This window comes from Buceros rhinoceros, unplaced genomic scaffold (genome assembly GCF_000710305.1).
Source record: "Buceros rhinoceros silvestris isolate BGI_N320 unplaced genomic scaffold, ASM71030v1 scaffold18537, whole genome shotgun sequence".
Taxonomy (NCBI): Eukaryota; Metazoa; Chordata; class Aves; order Bucerotiformes; family Bucerotidae; genus Buceros; species Buceros rhinoceros.
This window is the reverse complement of record NW_010421842.1, coordinates 45,401-60,102: the sequence shown is the minus strand read 5'-3', so window position 1 is coordinate 60,102 and position 14,702 is coordinate 45,401. Positions and strand designations below refer to the sequence as shown.

Below are 14,702 nucleotides of genomic sequence, written 5' to 3'. Positions count from 1 at the left end.
TGCTCCTATTGCATAAAAATGTTTAGGCAGTTTTAAAAAAGTGTTTCTGTATTTACTCCTCTGAAACTGTTCAGTTCTCACGTAATCAAGGGACTAAATTTCTCTGCTAATCTGAACAGAACAGTCCCAACACCCAGGGGTAAATGCCAGATGTTTATTAAAACCCCTCCAAACTTTCACTTTCCAGAGAAATGAAAGAGCAAATCTGGGGTTTGAAATAGTCTGAAGTACAGAAATCGTGATGTGTTTAACTTAGGTCTGATACTAACGTAGGAAATTCGATGCAAAAGGAAGACAGTCTTCAACTCACACTTACGGTTAAAAAAACAGACGCTGCAGATGGAATGTCAGCGTAATATTAGAGTCTCCTGACTTTCATCAATTTACTCAGTCCTAGTGTTACCTGCTAACGTTGTTGCTAAATCTTTTTTTTTTACTGGAGTATGCAACTACAAAAAAATATTTTGTACCTAATTATCTGGCACTAAATCTCCTTTACAATCTCACTTGGGCAGAATGCATTTTTTCCCGTACGCTCTCAGTCTTTTCTCATGCTCTAAGGGAGGTCTCTAACCTTCACACGTGTAGTGCCTCATCAGTTTGACCAGCTAGGCAGAGAAGATCATTCTAGTGCTTAGGAGGTAAGGACTTAAGACAAGAAAAGAAAAAACATATCCCCTGTTCAAGAATTTTACAGTTATTTTCCAATTTAAATCATCCTAACAATACCCTTTGGAAACCGAGGTGTTCCATGTCAGGGAAATGAAAAACACTATGCTCAAAATTGCTCGGTATTGAGGGCAGCAGTTCTCAAACTTTAAGGTTCAATAGTGAAAACATGTTATTTTATTTAAATATTGTCATTTTAATTCCTATACAATTCGTTCTTCCCCCCAAATTCTAATAATGTAACAAATTAACCGTATGTACTAGGTAAGTAAGATTTTCCAGGTTGGAAAACAAAGCTGAAATTTAGAGTTTGCTTTAGCCCTCATGGAGTATTTGGATGAGTCTTAATAATCCATTTTGTAATTTGTCAAATTTTTAATACCCTGGGAATAACTTTGCTGTTTTACTCAATGCATTATACAGTGAAATGAAGCTCAGTTGTAATAAAGCTGAACTCGAGACTACCAGAGGTGAACTACGTTAGATCGCTGTGGTCTCAGTCGCTTGCTATGGGGTGCGCACCAGTTTTGAAAGAGATCTGATTTCATTATACTGTTCCATGTAACACGGGTGCAGTAAAACAGCACAAGCTAATTCCTGTATAGTTAAAGGTATGACAGATTTGCAATATAAAGTTAAAGAGCAAAGAAATGCTTCAACATCATGTAGTGAAACAGGTTTCACAAAATAAAAAAAACATGCAGAAGCTTTTTTTTTTCCTGTTTTTTTTTTTTCTTTTTCTTTTTTAAGGTCTCCAGCTGCATCCTACGGGCTCACTCGCTGCCACACATTACTTGCCACACTATCAAGTGACTTCTCTCAGCTTTGGCTACAGAAGGTTCAAGTTGTAGAGCTTCTCCAAGGAGTTCAGATTCTCCACCTTCATCACCTGAAAAACAATCAGGCAGACAAAAAATGGTGTTAACACCAAATACAGCAAAATGAGTGACATCCAGGTTTACGTGAAAACCGCTACAGAAGACAGTCACTGCCACATGCTCATGTAAAAGCACATTCAATATTGAATACATACACTACAAACTGCAAGTCTGTTGCATAATTATTTCAGAGCCTGACATTCTGTGGTCGTATTCTTCAGTGTTAGCCCCAAAAGTTAACTGCAATTCTGTAACTATCCATATTCGACACATTTCATTACTTATAACTCTTAAGGCAGAGAAGCAACAACCTAATGTGCAAACTTGCAGGAGCTTCCAGGCAGAAATGGAGATGGTTACGCTACAAGGAGAGCGTGCCTGTGTAAACACATAAACCACATAAAGTGTTCTGGAAAAACGAGCAGTAGTTGAGCACAAGGGAGGCAATGCAACACTCCCATCTGATGAAGTTTTGCCCTTCTTCCCTCTCGTTCTACTTACTCCAGCTTGTGACAACTCTGCACACAGTGGCTCAAAAAAACCTTAAGCCTGTTCTCTGTCACTGCTCTGCAAAAGGCAGGAGCAGGTTTGTAACTGCATCTAAGCTCTTGGTGACATGAGCTGACTTGGATCAAAGGTGACGGATGAACCACTGCCCAAGCTGCATGTGGACAGTACTAACCACCAATACAGAGGCCGTCCTGGGGTACAGCAGAACGTCAGCGTAATCAGATGAAATGGGAACTGACCTACAACTTCTGGAAGGTTCCGAGTCACAGTTTGGCTGGTTTTCTGGTTAGACTGCTTTGGAGGTCTGAGCACTCTAAACACAGAAGAGCTGACTTTGCTCTTGAGCCAGCTTGCTGTGCTAACAAACGCTAATGGCTGAGCTATGCAGGTATATTACTGACGCTTAAGTTCACGGCCTCGCATCATGCCACACGGACGGTAAAAGGTACATTTGGTATGTGGCTATACCAGCTTGCTTGGAGTAAGCGCAGGGTTTTTAGTACTCACTGAAGTGTGGCACAGAATTGCCTCAAGTCCTGCCTCCTGCGTAACTCTGCTGGGGTCACCAGCAGGAACTTGTTTGTCATTGCCTAGTGGGATGACAATCTGGGCTGGCCTCCACAGGCTTTTCTTTTAGTGTTTTTTGTGTTGTCTATTTTTGAAAAACACTATGGACAGATTCAAGCAAAAGGTCAAAACCAAGTCTAGGAGCTGTGACTCCTTTTTAGGCACTTCTTGTCAAGGTCTCCAGCTGCAGATTCTAAGCGTGGAACCACAACCATACCCATTTTGTTATACTTCCCCAAAAGCTCCAGTTAAAAAAACTATAAATATTTACACAAGAAATCTTTTATAGACTAGATCATGCAAAAGAATGATCCAAGAAAAGCAGTGATCAAAATAAGAAGGGTTTGCAAAGGTAACAGTGAACTGCTTTTTCCCTTTTCACTCAAAAATGAGTAAATTTTAGTCTGAGTGTTCTTCAGATAATACATTACTTTTTGTATAGCCTGTCTGCATATTTGAGTAACTAAGGACATGTCTCCCAGCAGCCTGAGATAGAAGACTAACCTGCCAAGGTAAGACTGAAAGCATAAACATGGTACGTGACTCCAAAGCAGCGTTTCAAATAAACCTTATTATATAGTCAGAGGTCACGGTTTGCTGGGAGGAGAAGCTGAAGGTGTATGTGTGAGGCAGAGGATAAAGACACTTCCATCCTCACACTTGCTTAATAAAGACTCTGCACCGACTGACTGCACAAGCACACTCCGCAATCACAGTGGAACTTATTTTGCGGTTAATGACCTTTCAGTATGAAGAGGTTACAACTGATTATAAGCTCAGTTTTCTTACCCATTCTGAAGTCAATATATCCTTCTCCACCACTTATCACCAACATGGATTTTAAGGGACTCTGGCTGAAGGGCTCTTGGGCTGGTTTATCAGCCGATAGCTCCGTTCCACCACTGCTTTGTGGGCAAACCACCTGACCTGGATTAAAAACAATACCTTTTAATGCCACATCTCACACAATATCACCACCTGTATTTGGATGAATTTAATGCCTAATGATGCCCTTAACTTTGGATTCTAGTGTCTCTTCAGCAAGGGACACAAAGCTATCTTTGCTCTGATTTCATCCCTCTAAAGAGATGAGGAATCTGTTCAGGTCAGTTCAAAGGAAACCAGACAATTAAGTCCTCGTGATCGGTTTCACAGCACAGGCACAGCGATGTAGAGAATGACATCGGAACACACTTAAAGACTTCGACACACCACTGAAATGATTCAGCACGTGTCAGCCCATTAAGCAAACTTCTGTCGTTTACTTTTGGCCCATGAGGTGCACAGAAGCACTGAGGTGGTGTTCAACCAGCACTGCAGCTTCTAGGAAACTCTTTCCATTTTCAGCTGAGGTTCCGTCCTTTGTGGGCTTCTGCTTTAGTAGCTCATGCTTCCTGCAGCCTGCCAGGCTCTCAAACTGGACCTTACACCGATTAGCATTTGACTGCCTTCTCAGTCTGCGAGTGCTCCCTTACCACAGAACCTTTTCCCCAGATGGAAGCAAAACATTGCTTTTGCAACCAAACCCTTTTTCTCCCATTAAACAACACTGCACTTAGGAATCAGAAAAATCTTGTAAATGAAACATAATAAAGTGTTTCATACACTTGCTATCTTCGTCCGAACACTGTGTTTAACTAAGCAAATGAAACAAAGAAACTTCATTTGAAGAATGGAAATAAAACCTCACCAGGTACTGCCACAAAGAATTTAACGGCATCACGGTGCCCGTGGAAGCAAAGCTGTGCGTGTGCCATCGAGCAATATGGGATGAATGTTCCTGGAGTCACTTTGTCGCTGTTTTCATCGCCATATACACGTATTACACTCCCCGGACGGTTTCCGGAGCCTGCCGCTGCTTTATTAGCTGTAAAAGAAGAACAAGTGTTTTCTACTTGGAAGTACAAATTACAGAAATGGTTATTTGTTAAGAAACCTTATGGTACCATCTAAAAGCTAAAGCCAACTTAGATAAAAATGAAACAGGAGGGCAGCAATGCCAATTCAAGACAGAGCTGGAAAGAAAAAAGATTGCATGCTTCGTTATTTTAAGTACATCAGAAAATGGAGCAGGATTCTTATTAGTCTAGCATAAACACCAGATTTTAATATCCTACTTTTGGAAAAAAATAATTTCTGAAAGGACTCTATCTTTCATAGCAAACAAATACCTCTAATGTGTTTCAGTATGAGAAAATTCAATGTACTTAAACATATAGACAGTTTAATTCCAACTAATCGTAGGGTATCCCCTTGCCAACAAAAAAATCTCTAAAAATAGCCACCTGTGGCCATGAAGGAGCTACCCTAGTATAATTCTACATCTAGTTTTTACTGAAAAGTTTTAAAATCCATTTAAAACAGAGAAGTACTCATGCTAGACATACAAGCCATCTCCATTCCAAAGACTATCAAAGTAGTGAAAGAAACGGTGATTTGTAACAAGACAGTAAATGATGTGGATTAATGACAAAGTTATAAGATATGGTATCACATTGGCTGAAAGAAAAACAAAGTCTGTATGAAAGTTCAGCTGCAACACAGGATGGTATACTAAACTGCTGAGCAGATCGGTGGCCATTTAGCAAACATAAAACTGCTGCAATGCAGTAACTGCAAGTGGAAAAACATTTAGGAACATACAAAGGGTAAATCTATAAGGAGTGGGAAACAGCCTCAAAGTGGCTATTAGAAGCCTGAAAATAGATTTTTTTGTTCAGGATCTGCACTTACCCCTCAGCCCCAGTAAACGTCCCTGGTGGAGGATTACAGCTAAAGTGAGAAAGGAGGAAAGGGGAAATGGATAGGTATGACAGTAGAGGAGAAGGATTAATGAGAACCCACCACTCTTGTAATTTGGTTTTTGATAAGGTAGAGCTTAAAATTTTAGCTCCTAAAAACCAGTAAATATCTAATTACAGAAGATTCAATAAGAAGTCAAAGAACATCATCATGTTATAAAAGTTTCAGTACAAAATGGACAATGAAAGCACTGCCACTTTCATGTGCTTTATTGCTATAAAGTTTTATTGATTAGCCACGTTTCCCCTTTCTCTCTTTCCTTGGCAGGAGACTACCAAAATAATAAATAACCACTCATGTTTTCAAACGTCATCTGCAGATCTTGAAGATGCCCTCTGCTACTAAGACCCAGGGAAGTGAGATATGGTATTGCTTACACAAGGATGCGACTGTTTTTGAAAACCATCAATATCTCTGACAAGGGTTCTCAACCCCACCCTCAGGCACAAACTGATTTGTGAACAATTAATAAAACTAAAATTAAACTGAACAGCTTTAATAGGGATTTTTTTCATGGTCACTACTGTTTTAAAGCGAACCCCTCTGGAAACATTAAACTAAGCTTGATGCAAATTACGAACTAAAATTCTTTAAAGCATGATTTAAACTATTTCAAGTTCATGATAGGAAGTTTGTCCTTCCTTAGTACATTCAAGCAATGCAAAAAAAGACATTTATTGAATGAATGGACAATGTAATGGGACAGTATGAGAAACAATGCATGTGTGTGCTGTTCAACAAAGCAGATACAACATGAAGAGTTTGTACTATCAAACTACTCTAAAATTTCACCTGTCACACTGTACAGCTTTCTGCAGAACACTACAATTAGGACTATCCAAGTTGTGTATTTTGTTTTCCAAAACTCCTGTCCACGTGCTTTAACATTAGTCTGAGGCACAAGCATTGGGGATTTTTTGTTGGTTTAAATACAATCAATTTACACACAGATTCTTCCCCAGCTTTACCTGCTTAAGATTTGGGTTGCCCTTGAACTGGACTGTTCCCTTCTCCCGAGGTTTAACTGCCCATGTCTGAATGCTCCCTCACCCAACCCCAAGCATCATTCAGCCTATGGCAAGAGCTTGGGGTCTGTTATTAAGTAGATACATGGGTTTGCATTATTGGAATTTCATCTAGAAGTTAGTGCCCTCTTTGCTGAATGGGTTTACATATCCCGTAACTTTGAACACATCCTTTAAAGCAGTCGGTACTATCGCTGTTCCAGTCCTTCATACCAGCTTTCTGATGAATTGAAGAACTAAAGCCAATCATATTGTATTAGCAATGATACCACCTTGCTCAAATCAAAAAATAATCTACTTTGGTGACATATGGCCATCAAACCCAACATCAATTAGGAAACTAAAGCCATCTCTTAAAAGCAATGAACTTCTGTAAATGCTAATGCTTGTTAACACCTCTACAGCTGCAAAGCGTTCCTCTCATTCAAGCCACAGAAACTCTGCTCAAACTGAAGAACAGGAGACTTTGGAGATGTGCTTTTTTGCTCAGAGTAATTGTAACCATGTACACAGAGTAGGTGCTAAACATCACACAGGCCCAATCTGTTAGAAACCTGACAGACTCAGACCTGGCAGTAAAGCTTTCTATCCATTAGCAAGCATCTGAATGGCGCTTAATATTCTCTTTTTGCGTCTACAGCATATTGCACAGTGCTATTCATTCACGTTTTACTTACTTTCTGTTAATGGAATGGAGATGATGACACCATTTCCTGTTCCTACCCATAAACGATTACAAGACACCATAAGAGCTGTGATTCTCACAAATGAGAATCCCAGTTTACCAGTACCTAAAAACAAAAGATGCTTTTCATCAAAAATTATGAGCAAGAATAATTGTAGTTCCATACAGAGAATCTTAACTCCAAGTCCCAAACCACACAGACAAGTAATTCCCTCCCACTTCAAACCGACACAACGTAGAGGATTGTGTTTAGGTTGTAAGGATAACCTAAAAGGCTAAAACACTCTGTTAATTAAGTTGTGCACCTATACAGAAAAAGACTCACTTGAACTGTGAGAAAGCACAAAAGGTGTAACAGCTCCACAGTGCTGCACAATAAAACCTTTTGGGGCTTACAGCACCAGGGCAGCTTTTCAAACAAACAAAAAAAGGTGAGTTTACACATGTAAGAGAATGGTTTCTCATCCATTAGCGCTATGAGGGGAGAGGAAGGAGGCTGACCAGCTAAGCACAATGACACTGGAGTTACTTGTGAAGGATTTCCCATGGCCCAGTTACCTCTATTTGCCTTGCTACACAGGTGGTCGAACTGCTCTTAGATAAACATTAATGCAAAAATCAGAAAGCTTATTAGCTTCAATAGTGACAGAAGTTTGCTATTTTGCATTTGTATTTTCTTGAAAAAGAGGAAATTTTTCCAGGCGAGTAATGGAAGGCATCATACAGTAAAAAAAGAGGAAGATTTTAGCGTCTCCATTGATGCCTGCCCAACCCAACCCCTCATTAGTTCTGAGTTTAGGGACACCTTAAACATCGGGTAGAATCAATAAACTGTATCAGAAGACCTATCATCCTCATCACGTGTTACAGGCTGACTTGGGCTTCTACTTCCAGATCCAAGTTTTCACAAACAGGATTTGACTACCCACTCTTCCCTCTAGACTGCAGTGAAAATTGCCTGATGCACAACAGGAAAAGAAAGTTCCAGAGAGCAAGGTGTGAGAACACAGCAGTTTCGCATCAACTTACCTAGCATTTTGCTTACATAAGGTTCAATGTCCACATCTTGTAGATGCTGATACGTGTGCGCATGATAGAGCCGCAGGGTGGAGTCCAACCGAATAGACACCCACACCCCATCACCCACCCACGCCAGCTGCCTCACTTGGCTTTCTCGTCTTGGGTGTGCATCAAATGACTTCTGCGAAAGGTTGGATTTTAGATTAGAAGAGGAAACAAGAGTAAGAAAGTCTTCTCTGTTACACTGTGAATACCGGCAGTTTTCTTCAGTCATTTGTGACCCTCTGATTTGCAAGATCACTAGCAGAGACAGTGTTTTGCTTAGTTACTATTACCATATGATGCTGGTAAAGCAATAGTAAAAATGCCAATTCCCTTCCCGGGAGTGTGATCTCAAAGGCACAGTCTCCTACTATATTTTCATTTACGTACAGCGTCCCAGCCTATCTGGCTTTTGCTTCCATTTAACCTGGAGTGTGTTTAGTATGAGGTCCTCCTGGAACAGCTCAAGATAGCTACGCCCCAAAACTGCTTTTCTTCCCAGTTCTGTCAAGCTTTGCTCTTGTGCACAAATCCACCTGTGCAAAATACACACTACCACCAGCAAAACAATTAATTCCACTGCCGTATAAATTCCTTCGTTTCAGGTTTTATACATATATATATAAATTAGTCTTCACAAAAATGGATTATTCATTGAGTACTTGATATTTTCAGAAGAGCTGAGCAGTCACCCTCAAAAGGTCGGCCTGTGTCTCAGGCCCATTAGCAGAAGCTGAAGTATTAATCCGGCTACTGGCTTTCAGAAACCTTGGCTCCTTTCTGTACTTGAGATGTCACCTAAGCATCCAACACTGCAGAAACACCAGCTTACATACCTTAAAAAAACAAACTCTTCTATAACTGGAGGAAGAGTACAGTCAAAAATTAACACTTACAAGCCTCTGAAGTATGCAAGACAGACTATAGAGCAGGTTAGGGGTGGGTGCAGAACACGAGGCACGCCTGTAGAGAATGAGCTGGGAGCCAGCCTTAGAAACACTGCCCAAGGACACTCTGCAGTTCCTGGCCAGCTAGAAGTGGAGAACTAAACCTCCAAAACATTGGTTTAAATAAATAAGAACTGTCTCATCATGGCTTAAAGTCTTTCAAAACAATGAAAACATCTTAAGAAAATATAAATCCCTATACAAATCTATTAGGCTGGTTGTTTCTGTACTGTTGAACAAAAAAAACCTTGTTCTCTGGAGTTCAAGCTGCAGCATGAGATGGCATTAAAACATAATGTTAACTTGCCTCTATTTTCATGGCCTTTGGTTGAACAACATAGATTTTGTTCCTGTAGCCACACCAGACTTTGTCGTGTACCACTGTCATGCATCTTATCGAATGATGTGGCCGGCCCAGATCTAAGAGGTGATAGTTTGTCAAATCCCACTGACCATCTTTAAAAACAGAAGGAAAGGAAAACAAAACAAAACATAGGTTCTTATGAGTTTAAAAATGATGTAAACATATAGGCAAATACCCTACCAGTCTAATTTTTTAAAAGCATTGTAATAATCTGGTTAAGTCAACACAAATTAATGGCTAGGCAGCTCATTAAAAAAACAGCAACCAGTTATACCAACATCCCAAATGCTTCTTTGTTTTTAATACAATAAGTTTGCACAGTGACTCATGTTTAGAACACATCAAAACAGCTTTAAAAATGGCAAGTTACCTAGTGCTAAATGCTTTACTTGGACAGGCATCAGTACGCTCCACAGCAAGAGACTACCCCCACAGCACTAGGCACTTGCTGCTTGACTGAACACAAATGTCAGCCAGTGGATCAAGATTTTTTTTTTTCAGCTTGCTGCAAGGTCTTAAGAAAGGCACCTAAAACCTACTGAAAGCATACTAAATCTGGTCATTCCACAGCAAGTACTTATCCCAGATGCATCTTCCCCAATATTTGCATTAGTGCTGTGCAGCCTGTAATTCTCCTAAATGCTGAGAACATGAGACAGGAGTGTAAACTCCACAAGAAAAAGAACAAATGAACAGGGGTTCTCTGGAAACCAGCCAAGTTCCAGTTAGTCATAGAAAGATCTTCCCCTCCAGGTCCTTATTCTGGAGGCTGAAGAACGGAGCTTGTCCAGGAGTGGTTTGGGCAGAAATTCTGAATGGATGCTTACAAAATTCTCATTGAAGGACTTGGCCACAGACAACTAGTAACACTAATAACAGAACAAAAGACATGACTATTGAGCACGATGAAAAAGTGAGCTTTATCAACTGGCTTTTCATTATTTAGCTCAGATATATCCCACTGTTCTCAGAGTAAGAAGGAAATCCAGGAATGTACCAAGACGGTGTGAAAATGAAGCTGCAATTGAAATGCTAGAAAGATTTCTCAAGACAAACTGTAAAAAGGCCATTGGGGAATATATTTTCAAAACACTACTTATAAATGGCACCCTTCTTTCCTAAATACTGTTACAACTTCACTTTCAAGATCGAATAGAAAGCTTACCAACTCCTCGGTGAAATATTGCTAGTGTTCCATCGGCTAGTGCAACTAATACTATTCCTTTTACATGTCTGGGAAGAAAAGAAGGCACAAGAATATATACCATTAGACTGCAGGTCTCAAACTGCACGTTTAAAGCATTCTACATTTCAGCATACTTTTTACGTTCACATTAGCCCTAGTGTTTTGATTTCTACAATATAGCTCAAGAGAGAGGACAGTAACAAGACATCAAAATCCAGTTCAGAAAGCTTAAAATCTATCTAGCTACAAGGCCTGAAGAAAACACCAAGGATAACAACCTGTGACTGTTTGGAGTACACAGCTACAGCTCATCATCTGAGCTGTAGTATTTCCAGAGACAAGATTCCTTTTATTTTCCTTACTCCCCAAACATTTTCCACTGACCATCAAAGAATACACATGCATATAGGGCAACTGACATTCCCAATATCCAAGGAGGAAATATAAAACTACTGTGCAAGTACTTTAACAGAAGTTCATTATGATTTACATGACATTCTTTCAGGACTTACACAATACTGAGAATAGAATCTTTGAGTTTAATGGCATGAACACATTTCCTCCACTGGGCCACTGATGAATGTACATATAGGCTGCAAAGACAAATCAGGAGGGATTAAAAGCACTAGGAAAGGTCTATCAGGCAGGAAAAAAAAAAACCAACAAAAAACCAAGAAAAACCCCTATAACTGAAAGCCACAATCAAAGGGAAAGTAAGTTTTTTTCCACCACTGAAAACTATGTATAGACTGAAAGAAAGAACTACTCGACCAGCAGCTGAATGTTTTTTCAGAGGCCTGAAACATTATAAACTCCTTTGCAGATACATCTGCATGGAAAAGGCAATATATTTACCTAGCATAATAAAATGTTGAAAGTTATGGAATTATCAGACCATAACGATTTCTTTGACTACAAAAAAATATCAACCAACACTTCCCTGCAGGTAAAAGTGTTATCTGCCAGACCGACCTTGCTAATCACCAACAGTTCTTTCTTTGGATTCTGTAATGCCTAAATGTAGCAAAGCGTATGAAGTTTAGGCTCTTGAGGTCTTCTTGCACTTAATCTTTACTCAAGACAGATATCAGGCCTGTAGGCACAAGAAGCAAGCTAAAAATTATTTTTCCAAATGATTTTAACAAGATTAGCGTTTTCTTACCATCCATTCTGTGCTCCAAGCCACATTGTCGGTAAAAGGCTACTCATTTTCTGTGCTTCTTCTCTCACAAGATCTTGCTCATTTGGCAAAACCACAACATCTTTATATAACTCTGACTCAGTACTGAAAAAAAAAAAACCCAGCAAAACATTTAAGATATACTGAATAAATGCACAGATTACTCAGATTATAACCTAGGTATTTACTTTGTCACTGCTAGCTTCTACATCAGCTTTTGAAGGACATAAGGTATTTTAAAAATACCAGTAACTGTGCATGAAAGTACAATACAGATAAAACCTCAGTAACAATTAATTTCTTCAAGTGGACATTTACTTATACAAGGAACTTTAGGCTCCATTTAAGCCTGTCAGTATCGCAGATATCTCTGGGGAGAGGCAGGAGAGTCACAACAGAGACACATGTTAAGAGAAACACTTATAAAAGAGCTATATGATCCTTCTGCACCTGTACGTGGAGAGCAAATATTCCTGAAGATCTAAAATACTGATTGCTTTCAAGCTTCTTCTCCAATCCTGTACTACGCACAGACTGACTATTCTGAGAAAAAAAACAACCATACATTTAAACAACCATTTGACTAAGTAATTCTTATTTATTGTGATATCAAAACCAGAGATTTAAACGGGTATCTCTAGGTCAGTGCCATTCACATTAAATCTGTTAGTGACAAACAGACAGACACTCACTGCTCCACTCTGGAGGTGTCTGCACTCAAGGGGTATGAGTTTGCAGACAAAAAGACTCTGTACATAGGTGACCCGTCCATGCAGCAAAGCAGTTTCTTATACCAAGAGTACTTACATAAACCTCAACATACATAACGAGAAAAAACAGTAGTCATTTTGTCCCCATACTACATTTCCATTTCTACAAACATTGTATTTTTCTTTTAAAATAATTTTAAGAGGTATAAGAGGTTGAGGCCACGTACCTAGGCTGGTACACTGGAGATGCCTCTGTTGTATTCTGCACTCCCAGAGGATCTGTAAAGACATGCTCTGTGTAGACTCCGGTTTGTGCAATATCAGCTGTGTCTTCTGTCCCTGCATTGACCTCTGTTGCTTCTGTTGCTTCCTCTGCTGTTGGAATGTTCTCATCGACTGAATTATTTTCAGTTGCAATATCTATGAACAAAAAAAAAAAATGTGAAAACTTTAATAATTGAAAATTCTCTCACAGTTCTTAAAACAGCCAGAACTTGGTACTTAAAGCTTAAGTGAACAACTGTAATAACGAGCCACAATCCAGATTTTATATTTCATCTAAAAAAAAATCAGATCAGAAAAACCTAAACTTTAGCAGGTTGCACTGTAGCATTGAGCGCCAAATGCACTGTAGTATCAACCCAGTGACTGATTGTACAGATTGCCCTGTGAAAAGTCCAACCACCACATATCCTTCAACAATCACATCACAACACCGCTCTGAAGTGCGTGTGACAAAAAAATATTAAGGATGTTTATCAAGACTTTGCAAGCTTTAAGGCATACACCCATTTGTCATCAAGATCTGCATTTCAAATACTGAACAACTTAAAAGCTCTCTTTCGACCATGCACAAGACAGTTCTCAAAAGTATTTGAAAGAAGCAATTGTCTATTCCCACTTAATAACAACTCCACGGAGTTTTCAGCTGCAATTACGCAGTATGTCAGACTTGCAGACTGTTTCCCTCAGAGCACTCGTTTTATGTTATCACCATGTACAGACAAGCTACTACATTAAATACTGACATCATTCATTTTCAGTGACACCTAACAGCGTTTGGCCCCACCTGGCATACTTGGTTTTCATACCTGACTGTTTATCTGTCATTGGTGAGCCATCGTTTGCGTCATGAGCTATGGGTGCTCCTGTGACACCCTCTGCGGTGCAGCCAACCACTGTTATTCCTCCCAGCAAGCTATCAGTTTCTGCCGAGCTGTTGCTAGTCATACTTCCACACAGAGACGACTTGTCCACTTGACTGGGATCTGCTTCCTGAGTCCCTTCTTCTCCTGCAGGATAGTCTGTTTCCCTTGCCCCTGAAAGAGATTAAACTCACATGTTTCTTGTGGGGATAAAGGTGAATCACTTTATCCAAGAACAAACTAAGCTTCAAACTGAATGAACTCTCCATCAGCTGAGATGTAACACGCAGATACCACCTACAAGCTTATTGTAACGTGGTCAGCAGACATGAAAGATGCCATCACAAACCTCAAAAAGCAAAAGCCGTATCTACACATGCTGCACATCTGAATGTCGTTCACCATATTTTAATCTGCAGAGTATTCCAACTAGCTTATTTCTATTTCAAATACTTTTTCCATTACAATTAGATTTCATATCAGTGCGTATACACGCAAAGATCCAAGTTACACAAGTTACTCATAGTTTCAGTGGAGCAAAACCTCAAACTTCACCGGAAAGAGCTTATTAAACAAAAATACTTCACTGGAACTAATGCTCCAGACTTCTCTAAGTATAAGCCAAAAACGAGGAAATCCAAAAGCATAATGAGTTCTTCTCCAGAATCGTAACACCCTCCTGTTAATCCTCCCTCATACACTATCCACATACACTCTCCGTGTCACAAGAATTCCCTCTACAGGAAGCGCCAAGACTTGCTATTTGTCTTCAAGAGGCTGAAGAGGTCTAAAAAGCCAATGTATTTTTGTGATATTCATAGTTCCATAAAACATTGGCACTGCTGCACAGTTTATAACACAAACAAAATACTTAAGTCTTGGTTGCTGACATCTCTCTCCCTTTGAGTTAACTGAGGTCAAGAGCCAAGCAAAGAGTGGACCAGTAGAGTAAAATCCGGTAGGTTTCCCTAC

General features: G+C 39.7%; 1 protein-coding gene across 2 annotated transcripts in view; it reads right to left on the bottom strand.

The window, feature by feature from the left end:
- Positions 1-1,026: 1,026 nt before the first annotated feature.
- The window catches only part of SPAG9 (sperm associated antigen 9), a 33,179-nt gene continuing 19,503 nt past the window's right edge, over positions 1,027-14,702 (bottom strand). The window contains exons 16-27 of one of the 2 annotated variants that reach the window (XM_010139836.1): positions 13,677-13,904; positions 12,813-13,005; positions 11,858-11,980; positions 11,208-11,288; positions 10,675-10,742; positions 9,453-9,601; positions 8,166-8,337; positions 7,129-7,242; positions 5,358-5,396; positions 4,315-4,491; positions 3,414-3,551; positions 1,027-1,558 (exon numbers count right to left, since the gene is read on the bottom strand). In XM_010139836.1, the coding sequence (XP_010138138.1) occupies positions 1,443-1,558; positions 3,414-3,551; positions 4,315-4,491; positions 5,358-5,396; positions 7,129-7,242; positions 8,166-8,337; positions 9,453-9,601; positions 10,675-10,742; positions 11,208-11,288; positions 11,858-11,980; positions 12,813-13,005; positions 13,677-13,904 (1,598 nt within the window). In that variant the 3' untranslated portion in view covers positions 1,027-1,442. The remainder of the gene's footprint in view (positions 1,559-3,413; positions 3,552-4,314; positions 4,492-5,357; positions 5,397-7,128; positions 7,243-8,165; positions 8,338-9,452; positions 9,602-10,674; positions 10,743-11,207; positions 11,289-11,857; positions 11,981-12,812; positions 13,006-13,676; positions 13,905-14,702) is intronic. The other variant, XM_010139837.1, reaches the window with a different exon arrangement.